This window comes from Grampus griseus, assembly GCF_964374135.1.
Source record: "Grampus griseus genome assembly, chromosome: 7".
Lineage (NCBI taxonomy): Eukaryota > Metazoa > Chordata > Mammalia > Artiodactyla > Delphinidae > Grampus > Grampus griseus.
Genome location: NC_139001.1, coordinates 65,431,759 through 65,451,295, shown reverse-complemented (window position 1 = coordinate 65,451,295; position 19,537 = coordinate 65,431,759). Strand labels below are relative to the sequence as shown.

Below are 19,537 nucleotides of genomic sequence, written 5' to 3'. Positions count from 1 at the left end.
TACCCATATAAAATAGAAATATCATCATTTAACATTTATGGAGACTGCATTGTGCTCCTGTATGATGGAGAGGTAGCTTGAGCTCATACTTTTAGCAGCGAAGTGACTGTCGCACTAACTACTATTAGAAATATAAATTCTTGATTCTGTGTTGTCAGGCACTGTTCTAATTGCTTCATGTGAATTTTCTCATTCTACCCTTATAACCATATGGCAGCGTAGTACTATTATCTACATTTTACGGATGAGAAAGCTGAGGCACATGTTAAGTAATGTATTAAGGAAATTTGAAGAGTCCTGGCTTAACTGGTATCCAAATACAATTCTGGATCTAGAACCCAAGCCCTCGCCATTATGTATGCTATCTTACCTCTCAACACTATCACACAAAAAAGATACACACTGTCATTGTGTGGCTAAATGTTTATATATTTTCACTTCCTGACTCAATTTTCTTCTCCTGCACAAACTCTATTGTAGATTTCAATGAATTCCTTTGGAATTCTGTAGTCTTTATCCCTATCTTTCTTACCCTGGAAAACTTCTCATGGAAGACATTTGAAGCTGTCCATTTTTCAATAAAAAGAAAAGAGTTATCAGTAGCTACAACTTATTTAGGGAGGCACTGAATTGATCTCCTTAAAGATTATTTTCACAAAAACAGAAGATACATGCCAACATGATTTAATTTTTTTGATGACTTTTATTTTTAGATTCTATTACAATGTGTAAGTCTCAAGTATAACTACAATATAATTTATGACAAACATTTTGAGCATTCATAGATATATGAAATTTGTAAAGAATTCTATGTAAACAGCATTATTATATTCACGGCTATTCACTGAATTTTATGAAGCAGTTCTTGATTATTTTCCTCAAGAATATAACATAATAAACCGCAGATATTAACAGAAATTGATGGCCTCTATATATAGGTCCTAAACCCAAGCCAATTACTTGGGCATTCTAATTTAGCTGGCCCTTTTTCATCACTCCCAGTAACATTTCTCTGAAATTGCTATTTAGAACTGCTTTATTTACATATGCATTTTATCTTAACTCTTTTTAACAAAGCTATTAAAATTCTATGAAATCATGCTGAACATTTTTTGGTTGAGGTTTTCAACAATCAGCATTTAGAAACAGCCCACAAATCACTTATATCTTTTGCAAACTATGTAACAGTCAAAAAGGTAAAGTGAGATTCACCCACTTTTATTCAAATTGTATGAATGGATTTGTATTCAAATCTGTTCACTTCAGTTTTATTCCAATTTAAATTTTACAGTGTAACTGCCATTCTATATCATTAGGTTAAATGAGTTCAATGATTGTGTGACTTAAATATTAGCATGACAGTGCTTTCTGAGGGTGGTATCTTATAATCAGTACCAAACGGTAATCTACATGAAAAGAGAAGTCTAATTTTCCTTCAAGCTTGTACTGTATTAAATGAGCTCTTGGTTCCAAATATTATTAGTAATTGATAAAAAGTCACAACTAGACATTCCTGGGAAAACATACATATACAAAACCTAAGCATGTTATATTGAAAAAAAATTATAGTTCAGCATGAAATAGGTTCAGCATGAAACAGAAGTGTGACTTTGTAAGTTTTTTTTTTGAAATGCTAAGAAGAAATTGTGTTGAGGAACCAGTTGCCAATATTTTCTTCACATAAAAATCAGGCAATGTAAAAACATTAGTAGTAAATCACACATAAACCTACCCACTATACATCTTTTCACACTGTATTATATAAATATGCAAAGTGCAGTTATATTTATATAGATTTAAAATGATGAGGATAAACTGCATTCAAATTAAGTTAGTATTAATTTCTTAATTTAATGTATTAAAATATCTTACAAATGTTAATATATTTTGTATGGTTCTCTAATTAAATTGTCAAAACCTATTTTCAACAGACTTAGCAGGGATGTGATGCAATGCTCCACATAGTCTAGGAAAACACTGTGTGGTATCTTATATATTAAATAAAAAAGAGGCTCAAATAATGTAAGATGAGTGATTGAATTTAGGTGTAAAGAATCTTTGGCCCTAGGTTTAATTTCATATGTGCCTTAGGACAAATATCTAGATGTGATAATCTCCTTCACAGATGCTGAAAACATTCTAGATAGAAAGTTCTGTGGAAATTTCGCTTTCTTGGTTTTTATCTGTCTCATTTCTGTGTTTCTTTGCCTCTCTGCCTCTCATTCGCTACCTATACTTCTTCATCTCTACAGGTATGCTTAAATCTCCTTTATTTTTAACTAGCCAGAACAACAAAAAAATTGCTTTAAGTACTTAAGATAGAAATATATTTATGTTCTTTTTTCATTTAAGAAAGCAAATGAATGAAATATTGTTGTATATATTTGCTTTGAAAACTCCCACAAAATCTTCTAAATAAAATTCCTTCTACTTATGTAACTCGATTTTTGTGTGTGCATGAATAACTCGATAGAAGAAAGATCTCATATTCCTGGAATAAACTCATAAAAAATACATCATGGCTGTTTCTTTTCAAGCCACTATTAACAAGGATTTTTAAAAAACTAGATTCATAATCCTTGGTGGAAGGACAACAGCTAAAGCAAAATGAATGTGTGCTTGGTAAACTATAAGCTCAGGATATGCTATTGATTGATACATAATATACCTCATAATCATAGAATTTTATGGAGAAAGTGACATCTTTCTCATTCTGTAGATGAAAGCATAAAAGTTCAAGAGGATGAATGCTATTTCATCCTTTTCACACACAAGTCTGTGTTGAAAGCATGCCATACACACTTAGGATGGTGTGCAGGAGACACAGTTAATACTGTGCCCAAGTCATTATCTGCTCAAACATGTTCCATGGTATCAAATATCTACCTGCATATCTGGAAGCACTCCATGGAAGAGAAATATCAACTTTGCTTAGTGCTAAAGCATAACTCAACAATACTGAATCAGAAAGCAGAAGACGGTGACAAAAATGACTAAGAGTTGGGTTATTATTGGTATTTTGGGGCAGCACAGTCCAGTGTTACACTGTATACATAAAAGTGAATAAAGCTTTCTCCAGTTGCTTCTTTTCTCAATTACCTTCATTTTTTTCTTTCGAGGAATGTGATACATACTGAAAAGAATTTTTTCATGTTCCACAGTTATTGTATGAACAAAGAAGGATATAGAAAAAGGCAGTCTATGAAGCACAATACTCTAAAGGTAACTCTTATCCTAGTTGGTATATGAGTCAAGATGAATAAAAAGCATTTGTTGAACTGACGAGCCTACATGTTTTTAATCCCATGGCATTTAATAGGCACATATAAATTGGTTTTGATGCAATATGAATAAATTTAAGCACCTCAAAATATAGAATGACCACTGTAGATGGATAAAAGAGTCTTGCCCCCTAATAATAACAAGATGTTTTAACTAAACATTCATTACTAGTATTCATTCCTTCCATCAGGGCACTTCACGGCAAAGCCACGGGAAAATACTTTTGTAGATATCCAAATGATAGATATTTGCGCGCACGCGCGCGTGTGTTTGTATTTGCATGGGAAACATGAATGTTTACAATCCTGTGAAAAGATGACAAGGCAGATGTGAACATTTTCTACATGGTCTTCTGATTTATTAAAAGTAAATAAAATTAAATCACCTTTGTTTGCTGTAATCAATAATCCCTGTACAGTTACTCTTAAGAATTCTTATAGATTCATTTACCAATGCAAAAATAGCCACTGCTAATGCTGCTCACCTATGTTAGAGAATCAGAGCTAGCGACTGCACTGACTTTGAGACTATTTTGATAAAAAGAGTTTTGGCATAGACCTCCTTAAAAGAGTCTTATTAACACAAATATATCACCTTCACAGGCTGTAAACAATATATCAAAGTGAAGCTCTATTTTTTGCCTTCCTTGCCATCTTTTCCTTTGTCCTCCTTTTCTGTTTTGTCTTTTTCATATTTCTCTTTGTCTGGTTTTGTTACACTATCATATGAAGGTGGAGAGATGGTGGATGGAGTTCCATCTGTTTTTTCTGGACTTGAGTTCTCATTAACGTTATCAAAAACCATATCTTCTTTATTGGGCAAATCATCATCTCTGTCACCATCTTTTATGTATATACTTGATATGTTCTTGACATTTTGCCGTAAGCGATAACGTCTGTAAGCACGCTGAATGACAGTAGCAGACACATCTTCCTGTTTTCGTTTTAGTGTAGTTGTGATGGGTTCATAGGACACTTTAGAAGGATTTGCAGACATGAACCTTTCTTCCATCTGTGAACGAAGAGAGTCCATCTCTCCACTTTCACCCAAAACACGCTTTGTAAAAGCAAATAAGATGTCGAGACAATGGATCCGGTCCCCACTGACCATGGGCAGATCCATGGCAATGAGCTGGACTTTGTTTGGTTTTGCTACGAGAAGAGGAGGATCCAGGGCAGCTGCAAAATCAGAGAGTTTGCTATATTCTATAAATTGGGTGGCATCGGGATCAAACTTCTCCCAAACCTCGTAGAACATCTCAAAGTCATCCTCACTCAGCGGCTCAGTACTTTCTTCAGTGGCAACACTGAAGTTCTCCAGAATGACAGCGATGTACATGTTCACCACGACCAGGAATGATATGATGATGTAACTGACGAAATAGAATATCCCCACAGATGGGTTCCCACAGTCTCCTTCAACTGAGCTTCCAGGATGAACTTTCCTGGGGTCACAATCAGGCGGTGCACTGTTGAGAATAGGTGCTAGCAATCCATCCCAGCCAGCAGAGGTGGTAATCTGGAACAGGCAGATCATGCTGTTGCCAAAGGTCTCAAAGTTGAACATGTCATTAATTCCAGCTTCCTTTTTAACGTAGGCAAAGTTGGACATTCCAAAGATGGCGTAAATGAACATGACCAGAAAGAGCAGGAGGCCGATGTTAAACAACGCAGGAAGGGACATCATCAAAGCAAAGAGCAGCGTGCGGATCCCCTTGGCCCCTTTGATCAGACGCAGGATTCGGCCAATCCTGGCAAGACGGATCACTCGGAACAGGGTAGGGGACACAAAATACCTTTCTATCAAATCTGCTAGAAACATACCTGGTGAAGAGGGAAGGAATACAAAGAAAATACTTAAATATCCATGCTACAGAAAATCATGACTCTAAACAGTTTTATGTGCCATCTTACCCCTTATGATTTCAGGATTGTCATTTTACATTGCAAGCAATTTCATAACAACCCAAGGATCAAGCAATCCCACAGGAAAATGGTTAGAATTACTATTGTGAAATTTTCTCTCCCTTACTAAGTTTGTAGATCTTATTTTTTTCCTCCACAACAATTTTTTTAATTGTTAAGGGTAGAAAAATTAAAGCTACACAGTAAAATGCTAAAAAGAAAATATAAATCACCTGAAATATCAACCAACCATTTACTACTGTTAATATTTTGTTGAGGACCACTCCATTTTTCTATGCAAGCACACAAACATTTACAAATGTAATCATGATATAGGAGCTTTTTTATGTCATCTGTTTTAGCTACTTCATCATATGTTATGGACATATTTTCATATAAATGACAACAGAATAATTCCTTATAGTTGTATAATGTTCTGTCCAAATAACCATATATTGAATAATTTTATGTTGTTTCCAATTGGTTTGGCTGAGACAAATATCCAAGCAGGTATATTTTCTTTTAGTTGCATGGGCATTTTTTTTTTTTTTTTTTTTTTTGCGCAGGCCTCTCACTGTTGTGGCCTCTCTGGTGGCAGAGCACAGGCTCCGGACGCGCAGGCCCAGTGGCCATGGCTCATGGGCCATGGGCATATTTTGATAATAAAAGAAGGTAGGTCAAACGGTATATTTAAAATTTTGTTATATATTGCAAGTCTATCTCCAGAAAGTCTGTACAAATTAACACTCCTAATGATAGTCTATGAAAGTGCTCACACTCCACATGCTCACCAGTGTTGTCATTTTTCTTTATAATTTTATCCAAAATACTTTGTGATGTTTAAAACATCTCATTATTATAGTTTATTTGCATTTCTTTTGGGAAAAAATAATTCAAAAATTTTTTATTATTTATTGGACATTTTGTATACTTGTTGACTATTTTCAACTTTCTCTTTTTGGCCTAGTCTAGTCCTTTGCCCATTTTTCTATTGGGAGATTTACTATTTTCTTACTGATTTATGAGGACTATTTTTCTATTACAAGTGCTAATTCTTTGTTGGCCTTAAATGTTACATTAACAATAGCCCTGTTTTTAATTTGTCTTTCAACTTTTTTTTTTTTAATTTGGTGGTGGTAGTGAGTTTTCCTCCATAGAATATTTTGATTTTTATGTAGTCATATCTATTATATTTTCTTCATGGAGTCAAGTTTGTCATGAATAGAAAGGACTATTCAAGCTTATGGTTATAAATCTATTTCTACTAGAATCCATTTTTTAATACATTAATTTTTACACATCAATTAATAAATCTTGATCCATGAGATCTTTTAACTGAGTTAACTTAGTAATTCTCTATATATTGATGTTTAATTTTGGATTATTCATTTGAATCCATTGAGCTTCTTAGTAAACACTGTTTTACTTCATCAATGTAATAATAATCTTAATATCTAGCAATGTGAGTCACCCCTCATTACTCTAATTTTTCTTCCAGGTGAATTTTAGAATCATTAGATTTATATCACCAATTTATTATCCCCACTACACAAAAAGACGCTCATATTCTCATTGGGATAACACTGGAATTATAGATTAATCTCTTAAAAAAATGGTCATGATTACAGGGAGACCCTTCTTATCCAAGTACAAGAAAAACCTTTCAATTATTTTAAACCTTCTTTTGTTTCTGTTAGTTTTCCTCATAGAAGCCTTATACAGTTCTTGTTAAAGTTGTTACTAGGTATTTTACTTTATTTTTATTGGAATTGTGAATGAAATTTTTCTTTAGGCATATTTTCTAATTTTTTGCTCCACATATAAAACAATTACTAACATTGGTATGTACAATTTAAAATTTGCACCTTCTGAATTCTAATTGAATCCATATTTTTCAGTTGATTCTCTTGCATTTTTAGAGTGCCATAATAAGATCTGAAAATGAAAATTTGCTCCATTGTTCAAATATACGTACCTCTCTGTTTTCTTATCTAATTGTATCAGCCAACACTGTTACAAATAGAGGTGATAGAGGGATACACTTTTCTTCTTCCTAAGTTAACTGGAATGCTTCCACCATTTTGCTTGTTGTATGTGATTCCTACCTAAATTTTAATTTGTGTTTTTTATATATTAACTTTAATCTCACCTCTGGTGATAACACTCCTTTTTCAAAAATTGATTTTGAATGCCTATTCTAACTTATACTACTCAATATGGCAGTTTTAGGTTATGTGACTTTTAACCTTTCTTGTCCTGCCTGTTTCAGTATCTCCAAATTGAGTTTGTATTAAATAATCTCTACAATCTGTCTAAAATTCATAATTATGAAAATAAATGCAATCCTAAACTACTGGGCAAGGCATGTACAAATAATAAAAAAACAATAGGATAGAAAAAACAGCTATGGTAATGAAATGAGAGGAAGTATAAAATCAAATACTGTGATTCACAGATATGACTGGGGTTGGTTGAGAAATGATTACAAACTTGACAAGTATGAAGCCATAAGAAATGAAGCTGGCATTTCTTCAGACCTTAACTTTTTACTTTGAGTTCAGGAATAATTTTCACAAAGAGTCACCAATATTCTGGCTAGTTATATTATCATTAATCAAAGGATAGTTCTCATATGTGTAAAAACTGGAAGTGATTTCAGATTCTACATTGGTCTTCTAAGATATACCTACCTATAGACCCAGCTGCTACCTTTGTGAAGGGTAATCTTGGAAATCAAATATCAAGGAGTTTTATGTGCTTCCAACAAACAGAATATGTGTGGCTTTGAGGCTTGTTGTGTGAACCTAGGAATTCTGACACAGAGGTATTTGTTTTTTTTAGTTTTGTTTTTAAGGTTCCTTCACTTTTTCAGTGTTACTAACTTACTCAAAAGTAAGTTTACACTCAAGAATTCAGAAACTTCTCTGAGTATGTGTGATGTTTAGTTTGATTCAAAATGGAAATCTGATTAATAAATGCTCTTACCTACAATGGAGAGAATCACAACCACAAAATCAAAAATGTTCCATCCTACAGTGAAGTAGTAGCATCTGAGGGAGATCAGTTTCAGCACACATTCTCCAGTGAAAAGGATAACAAAAACTACATTGATCCAATATAAAACTTCAGTCATGTATGCACTTTGTCCCTCTTTTTCTACCATCATGGTTACCATGTTGAGGCAGATAAGAACCATGATGGCTATATCAAAAGCTTGGTTTGTTACTAGGTCAAATATACATCCTTGGAATTTGTTCTGCAAAGAAACAAAAATAATAGGAAATGTACAGTAAATTTTGCAAGTAGTATCCATAAATCATTACATTAGTAAAAAAAATTTTTTTAAGGTATCAGTCTTCAAAACTTGCATAAATTATCCCTGGTCATAGGTTCTTGCTTTGTACAAGAAATATTATTAAATCTTAGAGTACATGAAAACTTTTTGTTGCTGTTGACTTTTAGTATACCAAGTCTTCAGCGAGCCTTATAAACTAACATTTGCTTTTAAGCATATCCACCCCTAGTATGTTATATAGGAGTTGCCAGGATCACAAGGTAAGTTTAACTAAGAAAACCTCAGCTCTACTACCTCGAGTATTTCAAGGTAATAAAATGACATCTCTAAATTTCTACTTTGTCACGTTATTTTGACTAATGTGTTGGCACTGTCTTGTACTGATATTACTGCTATAATATCAGATCTATATTTTCCAATCTCTTCCATGTATAGAATATACATTTCCAAACATACCCATACTTAACACATCACCTTTCTTGTCAGTCTCACTGATAGTATTATGCTTTCCAGGAAACCCAATTTCAAAATCACTTTATTAGTTGCATAGGCAAGTTTTAAGGCACTGTATTCAAAGTCAAGTAGTGTACTGAAAAAATTAAATACCAGAGCTTTAAATTCATACATTATGATTCAGTAGGGTCTGGGTGAAACCTGGCCATGTGTCCATTTAAAAAGTGCTGGGTAATCCTCATGTAGCCAGCTGGTACTAAGTGGATTCCCATCTTTAGGACGCTCTGTCTGCAGCCATGACTTTTGGTAAGGTGTGTTATGTTGAAAAGAAATTGAAAAACATGTAATGCATTTAAAATTATTTTAATTGTTAGAGGAATACAAACTATTCTTTAACTGCTAAGACTCACTATTTACATCTGAGCCTATTCTGGTCTTTCTTTGACCCTATGGTAAGATAAAGTTTAGATTCATGACCAGTCCAACTGCTTCTCTGGCTATTTGTTGTAATATCAGAGATCTACAAGGTTAGTTTCACCTGACTGATAGTCAGCCATCATTACATCATAAAGCCATCAAGAAAATCAAATTTCAATCAAAAGTACATTTTATTTTGATTCTCTACAGGCCATTTGTACTAATAGTAAGTTGTATAGCTAAGGTAGAGATAAAAGCATATATAGGGGCTTCCCTGGTGGGGCAGTGGTTAAGAGTCCGTCTGCCAATGCAGAGGACACAGGTTCGTGCCCCGGTCCAGGAGGATCCCACATGCCGTGGAGCGGCTGGGCCCGTGAGCCATGGCTGCTGAGCCTGCGCGTCCGGAGCCTGTGCTCCGCAATGGGAGAGGCCACAACAGTGAGAGGCCCGTGTACCGCAAAAAAAAAAAAAAAAAAAAAAAAAAAAGCATATATAATTATTTTTCATTTTTATATAAAAAGAAATTATATGAAGGCATATTACGAGCTGTGATAGTGTTCAAAATACATATGTTCAGTTTTATAAGAATTTTTCTTCAAAATATTAAAATATATGCATTCATGTTTAAGAAATAATTATATATTAAAGATGAATTGAAAATAATTTTAAAATTTACATGCTAAATATAATTTTTTTTTTTTTACCCCCGGACGAGGTATTGGCTTTTGAGGTTTCTTGGATCCCAGCTTTTTCATTGCATTATAATATTTCTTCTGTTCTTCTGTCATAAAGATATCTTGACCTCCAAGGTAAAGAAATAAAAAATAAATCTAGTTAAAACCAGAATCATTGTCTAGATCTTCCTTCAGATCATTATTCAGGTTAAAAATGTATTCATATAGAAATGAAATGTCTTCTCACTTCAGTAGCACATATATTAAAATTGGAACCATACAGAGATTAGCATGGCTCCTGATCTAGGATGACATACAAATCTGTGAAGCGTTCCATAGTTTTGGTGACAGATGGTGACAGACGGTAACTAGACTTTTATGGTAATCATTTCACAATGTATGCAAATATCAAATCATTATGTTGTATACCTGGAACTAATATACTGTTATATATCAATTACACTTCAATTTAAAGAAATGAAATGCCTTTTATTATGTGCAAGGTAGCTATAAATCAAAACTGTCTTAAAGAATTACCTACGTGTAGGCACAGACTCTCCGTACGTAATGCAGTATGCATAATACACAAAATATATGGATTACATGCAATAATGATTGGCTCAATTATCTTTTAGTAGCCTAACCTGCTATCTCATTTTATCTACTTGTCTCACCAGGCATTTCATTGCTAAATAACAAATATATCAGTAGTGAATGATAATTTGGCTAACGTTTACTTATTAGCCATACTGACTCATAAAGAGTAGGAAGTAGGGGCCAAAAGTGGTAGCTAAAATAGTATTATTTTTATATTCACTTGCATTCATTTTAATATATCATATTCCCTTAGCAGAATAAATGAATATACTATATACATGTATAGCACATATCCATAAATACTGCATATACACACACACACATATATTTGGTATACATATAATAAATTTATTTATTTATTAAAAAAAAAAAACTCTTTAGTTACCTCTTTAATTCCAAACAAGGAATTTCAACATAAACACTTTATTGGGTGTAAACATTACATGTAATAGAGTTTTAGATGTTGAGAAAATTACCAATAATCCAGGGTTTCTGACTTGAAGGATTTTCTAATTGAATATACAACATTTAAGATTCAACAGTAAATAAATTAACATCTAAATAAAGTTTTTGTTCCTTTCTACACTGTGTAAGTCTAAATCGCACAAAGGAGGCCTAGAAACTTTGCCTATTCTTTTAGACTCCGTTAATTTCTTAAAATTATCTGTAATTTATACAGATTCACGCATATTCCTCATCGGTCTACAATATAAACTTTTTAGTTATGGCATAAATTAGTACAATCCATGTAACTAGGAAGTTATGTCGGGGAATTTACAGTTCCGAAATCCTTACTTAACTTGTAGGGTCCTGGAGCTAAGGTGATCTGTTTATGGTTTCCCTTTGGTTTTTCTGGATTGCATTTTCTTATCAAATACCTAACGATAACCAGGCTTCCCCTTCTGTCTTATGTGTTTTAATTTACATCTCCTCTAATTGATAGGAAGTCTTTGTGCAATTCTGGCATTCATCTATCTGATCTATTGATGCGTGAGACAGAACTTTCATGCCAATGTTAAGAGAAGCCCAGACCCTTTATTCCTCAGTGATGAGGGTTGAATATCACAGCAGGTCAAGAACTTACAAGAAGCTAGGAAAACACTGGGAAGATAACTCTGAATTAGAGGTAAAAACCAAAGTAGCAGGTTTTGTCTTCCCTTGATGATACGCTGGTTGTCAACATAATGAAGGATGGGATGAAGCTAATAGGAGATTACAAAATGCTCCAGTAGAGAAACTTGTGTTGTGATTTTATTTAACTGTAGCTTATACAGACCTTGTAAAATGCATCCCGTTACTAAAGAATGGACTTGATGGGGAGGGGGAAGGGTAAGCTGTGACAAAGTGAGAGAGTGGCATGGACATATATACACTACCATACGTAAAATAGATAGCTATTGGGAAGCAGCCACATGGCACAGGGAGATCAGCTTGGTGCTTTGTGACCACGTAGAGGAGTAGGATAGGGAGGGTGTGAGGGAGGGAGACGCAAGAGGGAAGAGATATGGGAACATATGTATATGTGTAACTGATTCACTTTGTTATAAAGCAGAAACTAACACATCATTGTAAAGCAGTTATACTCCAATAAAGATGTAAAAAAAAATAAAAATTTAAAATTTAAAAAAAAAAAAAAAAAGCTAGGTGGCAGACATTCTGTAAGTCAGGCTGGTCTTTACACTCTGTCAAGGCTGTATTATATAGTAGTTAAGAAGACCCCAGTTCTGGTGTAAGATCATCTTCGTTCAATCCCCATCTCTGTTGCCCTTGGGTAAGTTTTTTAATCTCTTTAAGGTTATATCATCTCATTATTACAAGAGTAACTACCTCATTGGTTTGTTGTGAGGATCAATTAAGATACTGTATTTCAAACACTCAGTAATTATTTATAACTTCCGTTGTTGTTATTAACCTTCCAAACAGTTATAGTTACTGAAAAGGGTTGATGTTACTTAGAATTTACTCCTATGTACCCAGGTCTGTACTAGTCATTTGTGTAAATACATTGCATACATTTCCCTTTTATAACTTGAACTCATTAATAACATGTTCTAATTTTCAGAAGTATATTTTCTGATGAACTATTAAAACCCAATTATCACATGGATTTGTTAAAGATGAAAACAGTGTGTATAAGAATGATGGATAGTTGGCAAACTAGTAAAGTGGGGCTGGTGATTAGAAAGAGGTATGGGAATTTGGCAGGGTCCTAAACTGAGACCAAAGTGTTGAAGTTAAAAAGCATTAAGAGGCAACATTGCATTGTGGAAAAAATAGGCTTTGCAGTCAAACGGAACTTTGGATCCTGACTACCAATGACCTACTACTTGATTTGAAACAAGCTGTTTATCTTCTCTAGGCCTCGGTTTATACACTTGTATAGAGATACCACTTTCATTTGTTTGTTCCATGGATTAGATGAATTCATATAGAGGCCTCTAGCAGGAGACCTCCTCTGTAGTAGATTATTAATTGACGTGTTGGTCCTGTCTTCTTTCATTCTCTTAGTAGGTTGTAAAGAAACCCTAAACCATTCAGAAAGGGTCAGAAGATAAAAAGCAGCTTAGAATGCAAGTGAAACACTGGAAGAATGGTAGGGGATAACTGTAGTTGTCACTGCTTTGAAATTAGTAACTTTTGCCTGACGTTACTGGTAATGATGTCTACCCAACCCATCTTCCTGCAGTGGCAATTCTTGTTGTAAGAATAACATTCAAGAGCAAGGGGATCAAAGCAATTAGGGCTGTGGCTGTCCTGTCATGTCATACTGCTCTTTCTAGATCCACTATAATTTATTATATACAGGGAATGCTGGAGAACCATATGTATGTGCTTATATATCACATATACAAGTATGTAATGACTAAAGTAGGAAAAATAAATTGGAAATTAGGGTATAATTTGTGAAATTATTTTCAAGATTTATTAATTATTCAAGATCCTCTGCCTAAAGGCATGAATATATGATAATATGAATATATGATAATGCTAGCTAAGTTTGACTGTTAGATGTGAAATGTAAGAATGGAACATGGAATTTAAAAAATTCTTTGAAAAATGAACACCTGTATTTGGAAATATAAGCATCAATAATATTTAATATTTGCTACATCTTCTTTCACCTGAGAATAGTCAATCACGGCCACTGATGACATTTCACTGCATGTACACCTGTCTTTTCTTAGATGCTAAGCCAGTATCTGAAATCACTGCCTCCTGGTATTCCAGCACTCACCCTTCAAAGGTCTCTTTTCCTGTGGGTGGTGCTACAGCCACTGTAACTCTGTTAACTTTGAGAAAACTGAGACTTCTTAGACATTTTTTTCTCCTGCAAATCACAAACAACACTGTAGACCTTACCCCCTAAAATCTCTTAACTGAATGAATCCCCTATTCTCTATTGCTGCAAATGACGAATTTGGAGAATTAAGTGTGGTCTAGGTGGCAGGTAAAGCAGGGTCTGACCTAGTCTTTGGTCTTTCCCCAGTCATTCTCTGCATCATTGTTAGGTTAAATTTTTAATTAAAGCTGAGTTTTCATAATCTCTGGGAAAAGAGACTCTGGAGTTAGATGCATAATGAAGCTACTTCTTAGCTATCAGACCATGTGCAAGTCACACAATCCCTCTGAAAGGTGAAGTGGGGATACTGTGCTCTGTAGACTTATAAAATGTGACGAAGATTACTGTGTAAAGTACTTTACACACGATCAGACATGTCATCAAATCTCAATAGATGTCTACGTCCTGTTTATACGTTCTTCCGTACTCAAAATACCTCAATGACACATCAGATCCTACTGAAAAATACCTGACATGACTTTTCAGATCTGCTCTCAAGCAAATAAAGACCTCATCTTTTCTATTTCTCTTCTCAAAACTCCATCCAAAGTGGATGGACTGGTATTTCTCCTGCACTGCACCTCCTTTGCCAGCATGGTGCATGTGCTCACACACTTCTCTGACCCTTCATGTGGCTTACTTATCCTTCTGCCTGCCACTTGCTTTGTGTCTTTTCATCCATCTTCCAAGGCCTGCTCAATTGTCACATATATCATAAAACTTTCTATAGCTGTATCTAGTTTTCCTCTGACTGCCCATTTACATTTTTTGTTGTTAATTTTCTTAACTGCATTTATCACTATGTCATATTATAGTATTTGGGGGTACAGCATAGGAAAGGGCCTAAGTAATATACAAGGTACATGGGATCAACTATTAAAACCCTAACACTTAACCAGGTGCATCATCGTGGGTAAGTCACTCAAACTCCCTGTGCCTTTCCTCATTTATCAGACAAAGTCTATAATAATAATTCCTCTCATGGTTGATGTTAAGGATTAAACTGTGTCCAATCCCCCTCCCCACCCCGTCGGAAAAAAAAAAAAAAAAAAAAAAGGAGATATGTTGAAGTCCTAACCCCTCGTACCTCAGAAAGACCTTATTTGGAAATAGTGTCATTGAAGATGTAATTAAAATAAGGTCATACTGGAGTAGGGTGGGCCCTTAATCCAATATGACTGGTGCCCCTATAAGGAGAGGAGAGAGACAGAAAGAGAGAGAACGTCATGTGACCACAGAGGCTGAGACTGAAGTTACGCTGCCACAAGCCAAGGAATACTTGAGCTACCAGAAGCTGGAAGATGCAAAGAAGGATCCTCCTCTAGAGACTCTGAGGAAAACATGGCCCTACCAACACTTTGATTTTGGACTTCTAGCTTCCAGAACTGTGAAAGAATCAACTTCTGATGTTCGAAACCACCCAGTGTGTGGTACTTTGCTGTGGCAGCCCTAAGACTGATACAGTTGATGTGAACATTAATGAAACAAAAATCTCATTGTGTTTGACCTGCAAATCTTAACTTTAATTACCTGTGTCATTTCTTCTGCTATAATAAACTCCTTGAGCTCAGGAAAGTATCTTCTGTTGTTCTCTTTAAGTACCAACCCAATACATACCACACAGAACAGTGGCTCAGAACAGAATACAGTAACTACTTATGAAACATGTTTTGAGTAAATAATTAGTTCATTGAATTTTCTTAATCAATCCCCTACAGGGAACATTGGAAAATAAAACTGAATAGTTGATGTATTTCTTAAAAATAATTATGACTTAGGAGATGATTATTTTCTGTGCAGAGATGAATGAGATTAAGCATATCCATCATTGTATAGTAACCAATTACTTGGAAAATTAATGAAATTCTAATGAACTAATTACTAACTGACATCAAATTAAATTTCACATTGTATTTTTGGGAAAATAATTGTTAATTTCTTTCAGTGCAATGACAAAAACTTGAAATACTTATCTTCTTTTTCTGTTGGTTGAAGTTATCTATGATGACCCCAATGAACAAGTTCAAGGTGAAGAATGACCCAAAGATGATGAAGATGACAAAATAAATATACATGTAGAGGCTGTATTCATATATGGGCTGCCTGTCTACCTATAAAATTAACAAAAGTTAGCAGTATGTTGACAATAAAATTCATCATTTTCTTTTTCACATGGTTTGACAAGGTAATTCAAACAGTGCTATCCTAGGTAAACGTGGTTTTTCAGAAGCCATAGTGTTGACAAGGTTCAACATAATCATTCTTAAAAATTTATTCAACACTAAATAAATATTTATTACATGCTTACTATGAATATAATCTTCAAATTACTACAAAGGGCTTATCCACTGTAGTACTTATTCTCAGATTGTAGGACAATTTAGTAAGTAAAGGACCTAATGCATAATTTTTATTTCCAGAAAAAAATAAAAGAGATATCACATTTATATAAATCTTTTTTTTTTCATTTGATTACAATGTCTTCTGTGGCTTTTGTGACAATATGAAATAGTCAGCAGTCTTCAAACTTTCTTAGTGTGTGACTAATTTCGCATAAACTCTTTCAAGGAACTTTAAAATATAAAAGCAGTAAAAACTATGAATAAAATATGTTATTTCCTTTTTATTTTGATAAACAAATATTTACTGAGCACTTATTATTGCCAGGCTGTGCTAAGCGCTCTACTTAACATTTTCTAGTTGGATCCTCACTCAGAACAATCCCATGACGTAGGCAGTGAATTACTTTCTTTTCATAAATCAATAAACAGGCTCAGAGAGATAAAGTAATTTGCTCGAAGTCATATGCAAGCTTGTCTGGTATGGGACAGCCAGAATTTAAGCCAAGCTCTGTTTCCAAATGCAGCACAGGTAACCACTAGACTACCACCAGGTGGGTGTTCTTCAGTGTGTGTGCATATACCAAGGGCTCCTTGGAGCTGCTGTTTGAAAACAGCCTAACTAAACTAAGGAACTTTTCAAAATTGTAGAGTTTAGTGTTATGTTTACCAATACTTACGTTAACAGAATCAACTGCTGCATACATAATAACCATCCATCCTTTAAATGTTGCCTGTAAATATAAAATTTATAGAATCTGAACCTCATACTTTAAAATAGTCACAAGTGAGTTTAGTGTGTTTAATGTTATAGCATTTATTAATTAATACTAAATTAGTGAGTTTTACTATACAGTCGTCCCTCGGTATCTGCAGGGGATTGGTTCCAGGGCCCCCCTGAAGATACCAAAATCTGCCCATGCTCAAGTCCCTTGCATTAGGCAGATGCGAACCCACGGATAAGGAGAGCCCACTGTATTTCAAAATACCAATTTAACATAAGATGCTGTGTCAAGGGAAAAAAGGGGAGGGACACATCACAAAGTCACATCCTAAATCTGCCTCCTAGTTAATTATTGCCAGGTTGTCACAACTGCCTGTGAGTTTTGTACGTGAACTTTTATTTTTTTCCAGAGTGGGGAGGAGAATTTTATGAATAACAAAGGAAACAATTTTTTTCCATATCTTAAGGATTCTCCATACCCGTGGGAAATCCTTCTCATTTCCCTGTAGTGTAAAAGTGCAGTCCAAAACGTGACTATTCGTTTTTGGACGCAGTATTCAGATGGCACAGTGGCAGGGGGTCAGGTGACTCCAAAAAGGTGGATTAATAACTCTAAAATGCAACAGAACCCATGTTCTGTTCTCATGTTTATAGGCACATGTTCTAAAAAGACCAACTCTATTTTTAAAGTCACAAAGTACTTTATCTTTAATTTTTAGTTAATAATTATATAAATAATGACAGCTCCTCCATCCAGTGTGCACCAAAATGTCAAGCATTCATAAAAGGGCTCACTTACGACTTGAAGCAGAGACAGGTAACCAAGTCCAACATTATCAAAGTTCACTTTCAGGTTCTTCCATCGCACATTTTGACTAACATTCATAAGTGCAAAACACTCAGAACGATTTTCAACTGCACTTGTAGGAAACGGTGACCCATCTGTGGTGTTAACACACTGATAGAACTTGCCAGCAAACAAATTTACTCCCATGATGCTAAATATTAGCCAGAATATAAGACACACAAGTAGCACATTCATGATGGAAGGGATTGCACCTATGAGTGCATTCACAACCACCTAGCGTTCAAAAGAAAGAATGATTAGGATTAGTATGAATGTTAAATGGGCAACATTAATGAAACTCAATACAGAATTAAAGAAGTTAGAAAAGCCACCCTTACATGTTTAAGACATAAATCAACCAACACGTACTTATTGAAGGCCTACTGTGTGCTCATCAGGACAAAATAAGACAGGAGCCCCTTGATCAATGAGTTTACAAAAGTACATGAGGATCACACAGTGAAACTACTAGCAACAATACAGAACAAATCACTAAGATTATATGACAGCTTAAATAAATGAAAAAAATAAATAAAAAGAATAAACCAAAAACCTGATACACGTAAGGTGAAGCCATAAAATCTGCATGCTCTAGAAAAGAAAGAAATTTATAAATGTAAACAATGAAAATAAAATGTACATTTAATGGTTCATAGTCCTAGAATTACCAGTGCTAAAATTCTCCCATATAACGAAACTACTAGTACGTATAAGCTGGAGTTAAGATTGGGAATCTTTTCATGGTCTGAATGCCATAGATTTAACTGGTTCTGCTAGTTGTGTGATATGTAAACTTAATTAAGACCTTGGGACCTCTGTTTCCTCATCTACAGAATGAGAGCAGTCTTTTCAAATGTATTATTCTAACTCTAAAAACACTTTACACATAAGCCCTTGGCTAAATATAGATAGTGCTGGCCTCAATTAAAACAAAAAATGCAGAATAGTTTATCTTTAATACTCCGTTTATTTCTGCTTTTCAGCATTTCCACTACTATTGATCACCAGTGCCTCTTGCCACCCACTGTTCCTTCATGGCGACCACTGTAGCATTTATCACTCTCCAGATTTTCTAAATTACCTCATCTTTCCACTTACTATCTTCTTACAGTTGACCTCTACTCTGAATTTGAGTGCAAAGGTGTTAAAGAATAACTTGTTAAGTAAAGAGCACGTGCTCCCTTTTTTTTTGCAATGTATCAAGCAGGATCCCTGACTACTTTTGAGATTGTCTAGAGCAGGAGTTGTCAAACATTTTCTTAAATATTTTTAGGTTTTGCGGATTATATGATTTCTGTTACCACTATTCCATTCTGCTATTGCAGCGAGAGATCATATATAAACAAATGGGCATGGCTGTGATCCAATGAAACTTCCTTTACAAAACAGGCATCCAGCCTGTAGGCTTTGGTTGTTGACACTTGGTCAAGAACAACAGTTATTACCCTGGGGCTCATGGGTAGACATGGACCTATAGAGGTTCCATGGGGGCATGAAATCATACGAAGAACATTATTATGGGTATGCTTTCTTTACGGAGAAATGATTTCTACTTTTATGAGATTCTTACAACGTACATGACCCCCAAGGGGTTAGGAAGAACAGAATTAGAGAGTAGAATTCCAAGTGGTCAGCTCTTATTCAAGCCTACATTTTCATCCTCAT

At 34.6% G+C, this 19,537-nt stretch overlaps 1 protein-coding gene across 5 annotated transcripts in view; it reads right to left on the bottom strand.

The window, feature by feature from the left end:
- Positions 1-3,641: 3,641 nt before the first annotated feature.
- SCN9A (sodium voltage-gated channel alpha subunit 9) overlaps positions 3,642-19,537 on the bottom strand; it is a gene marked incomplete at its 5' end in the record, with an annotated part of 83,013 nt that continues 67,117 nt past the window's right edge. For all 5 annotated transcript variants that reach the window (XM_082657762.1, XM_082657759.1, XM_082657758.1 and 2 more), the window contains 6 exons: positions 3,642-5,105; positions 8,172-8,442; positions 10,056-10,153; positions 15,932-16,073; positions 16,982-17,035; positions 17,825-18,106. In XM_082657762.1, coding sequence (XP_082513888.1) covers positions 3,913-5,105; positions 8,172-8,442; positions 10,056-10,153; positions 15,932-16,073; positions 16,982-17,035; positions 17,825-18,106 — 2,040 coding nt within the window. In that variant the 3' untranslated portion in view covers positions 3,642-3,912. The remainder of the gene's footprint in view (positions 5,106-8,171; positions 8,443-10,055; positions 10,154-15,931; positions 16,074-16,981; positions 17,036-17,824; positions 18,107-19,537) is intronic.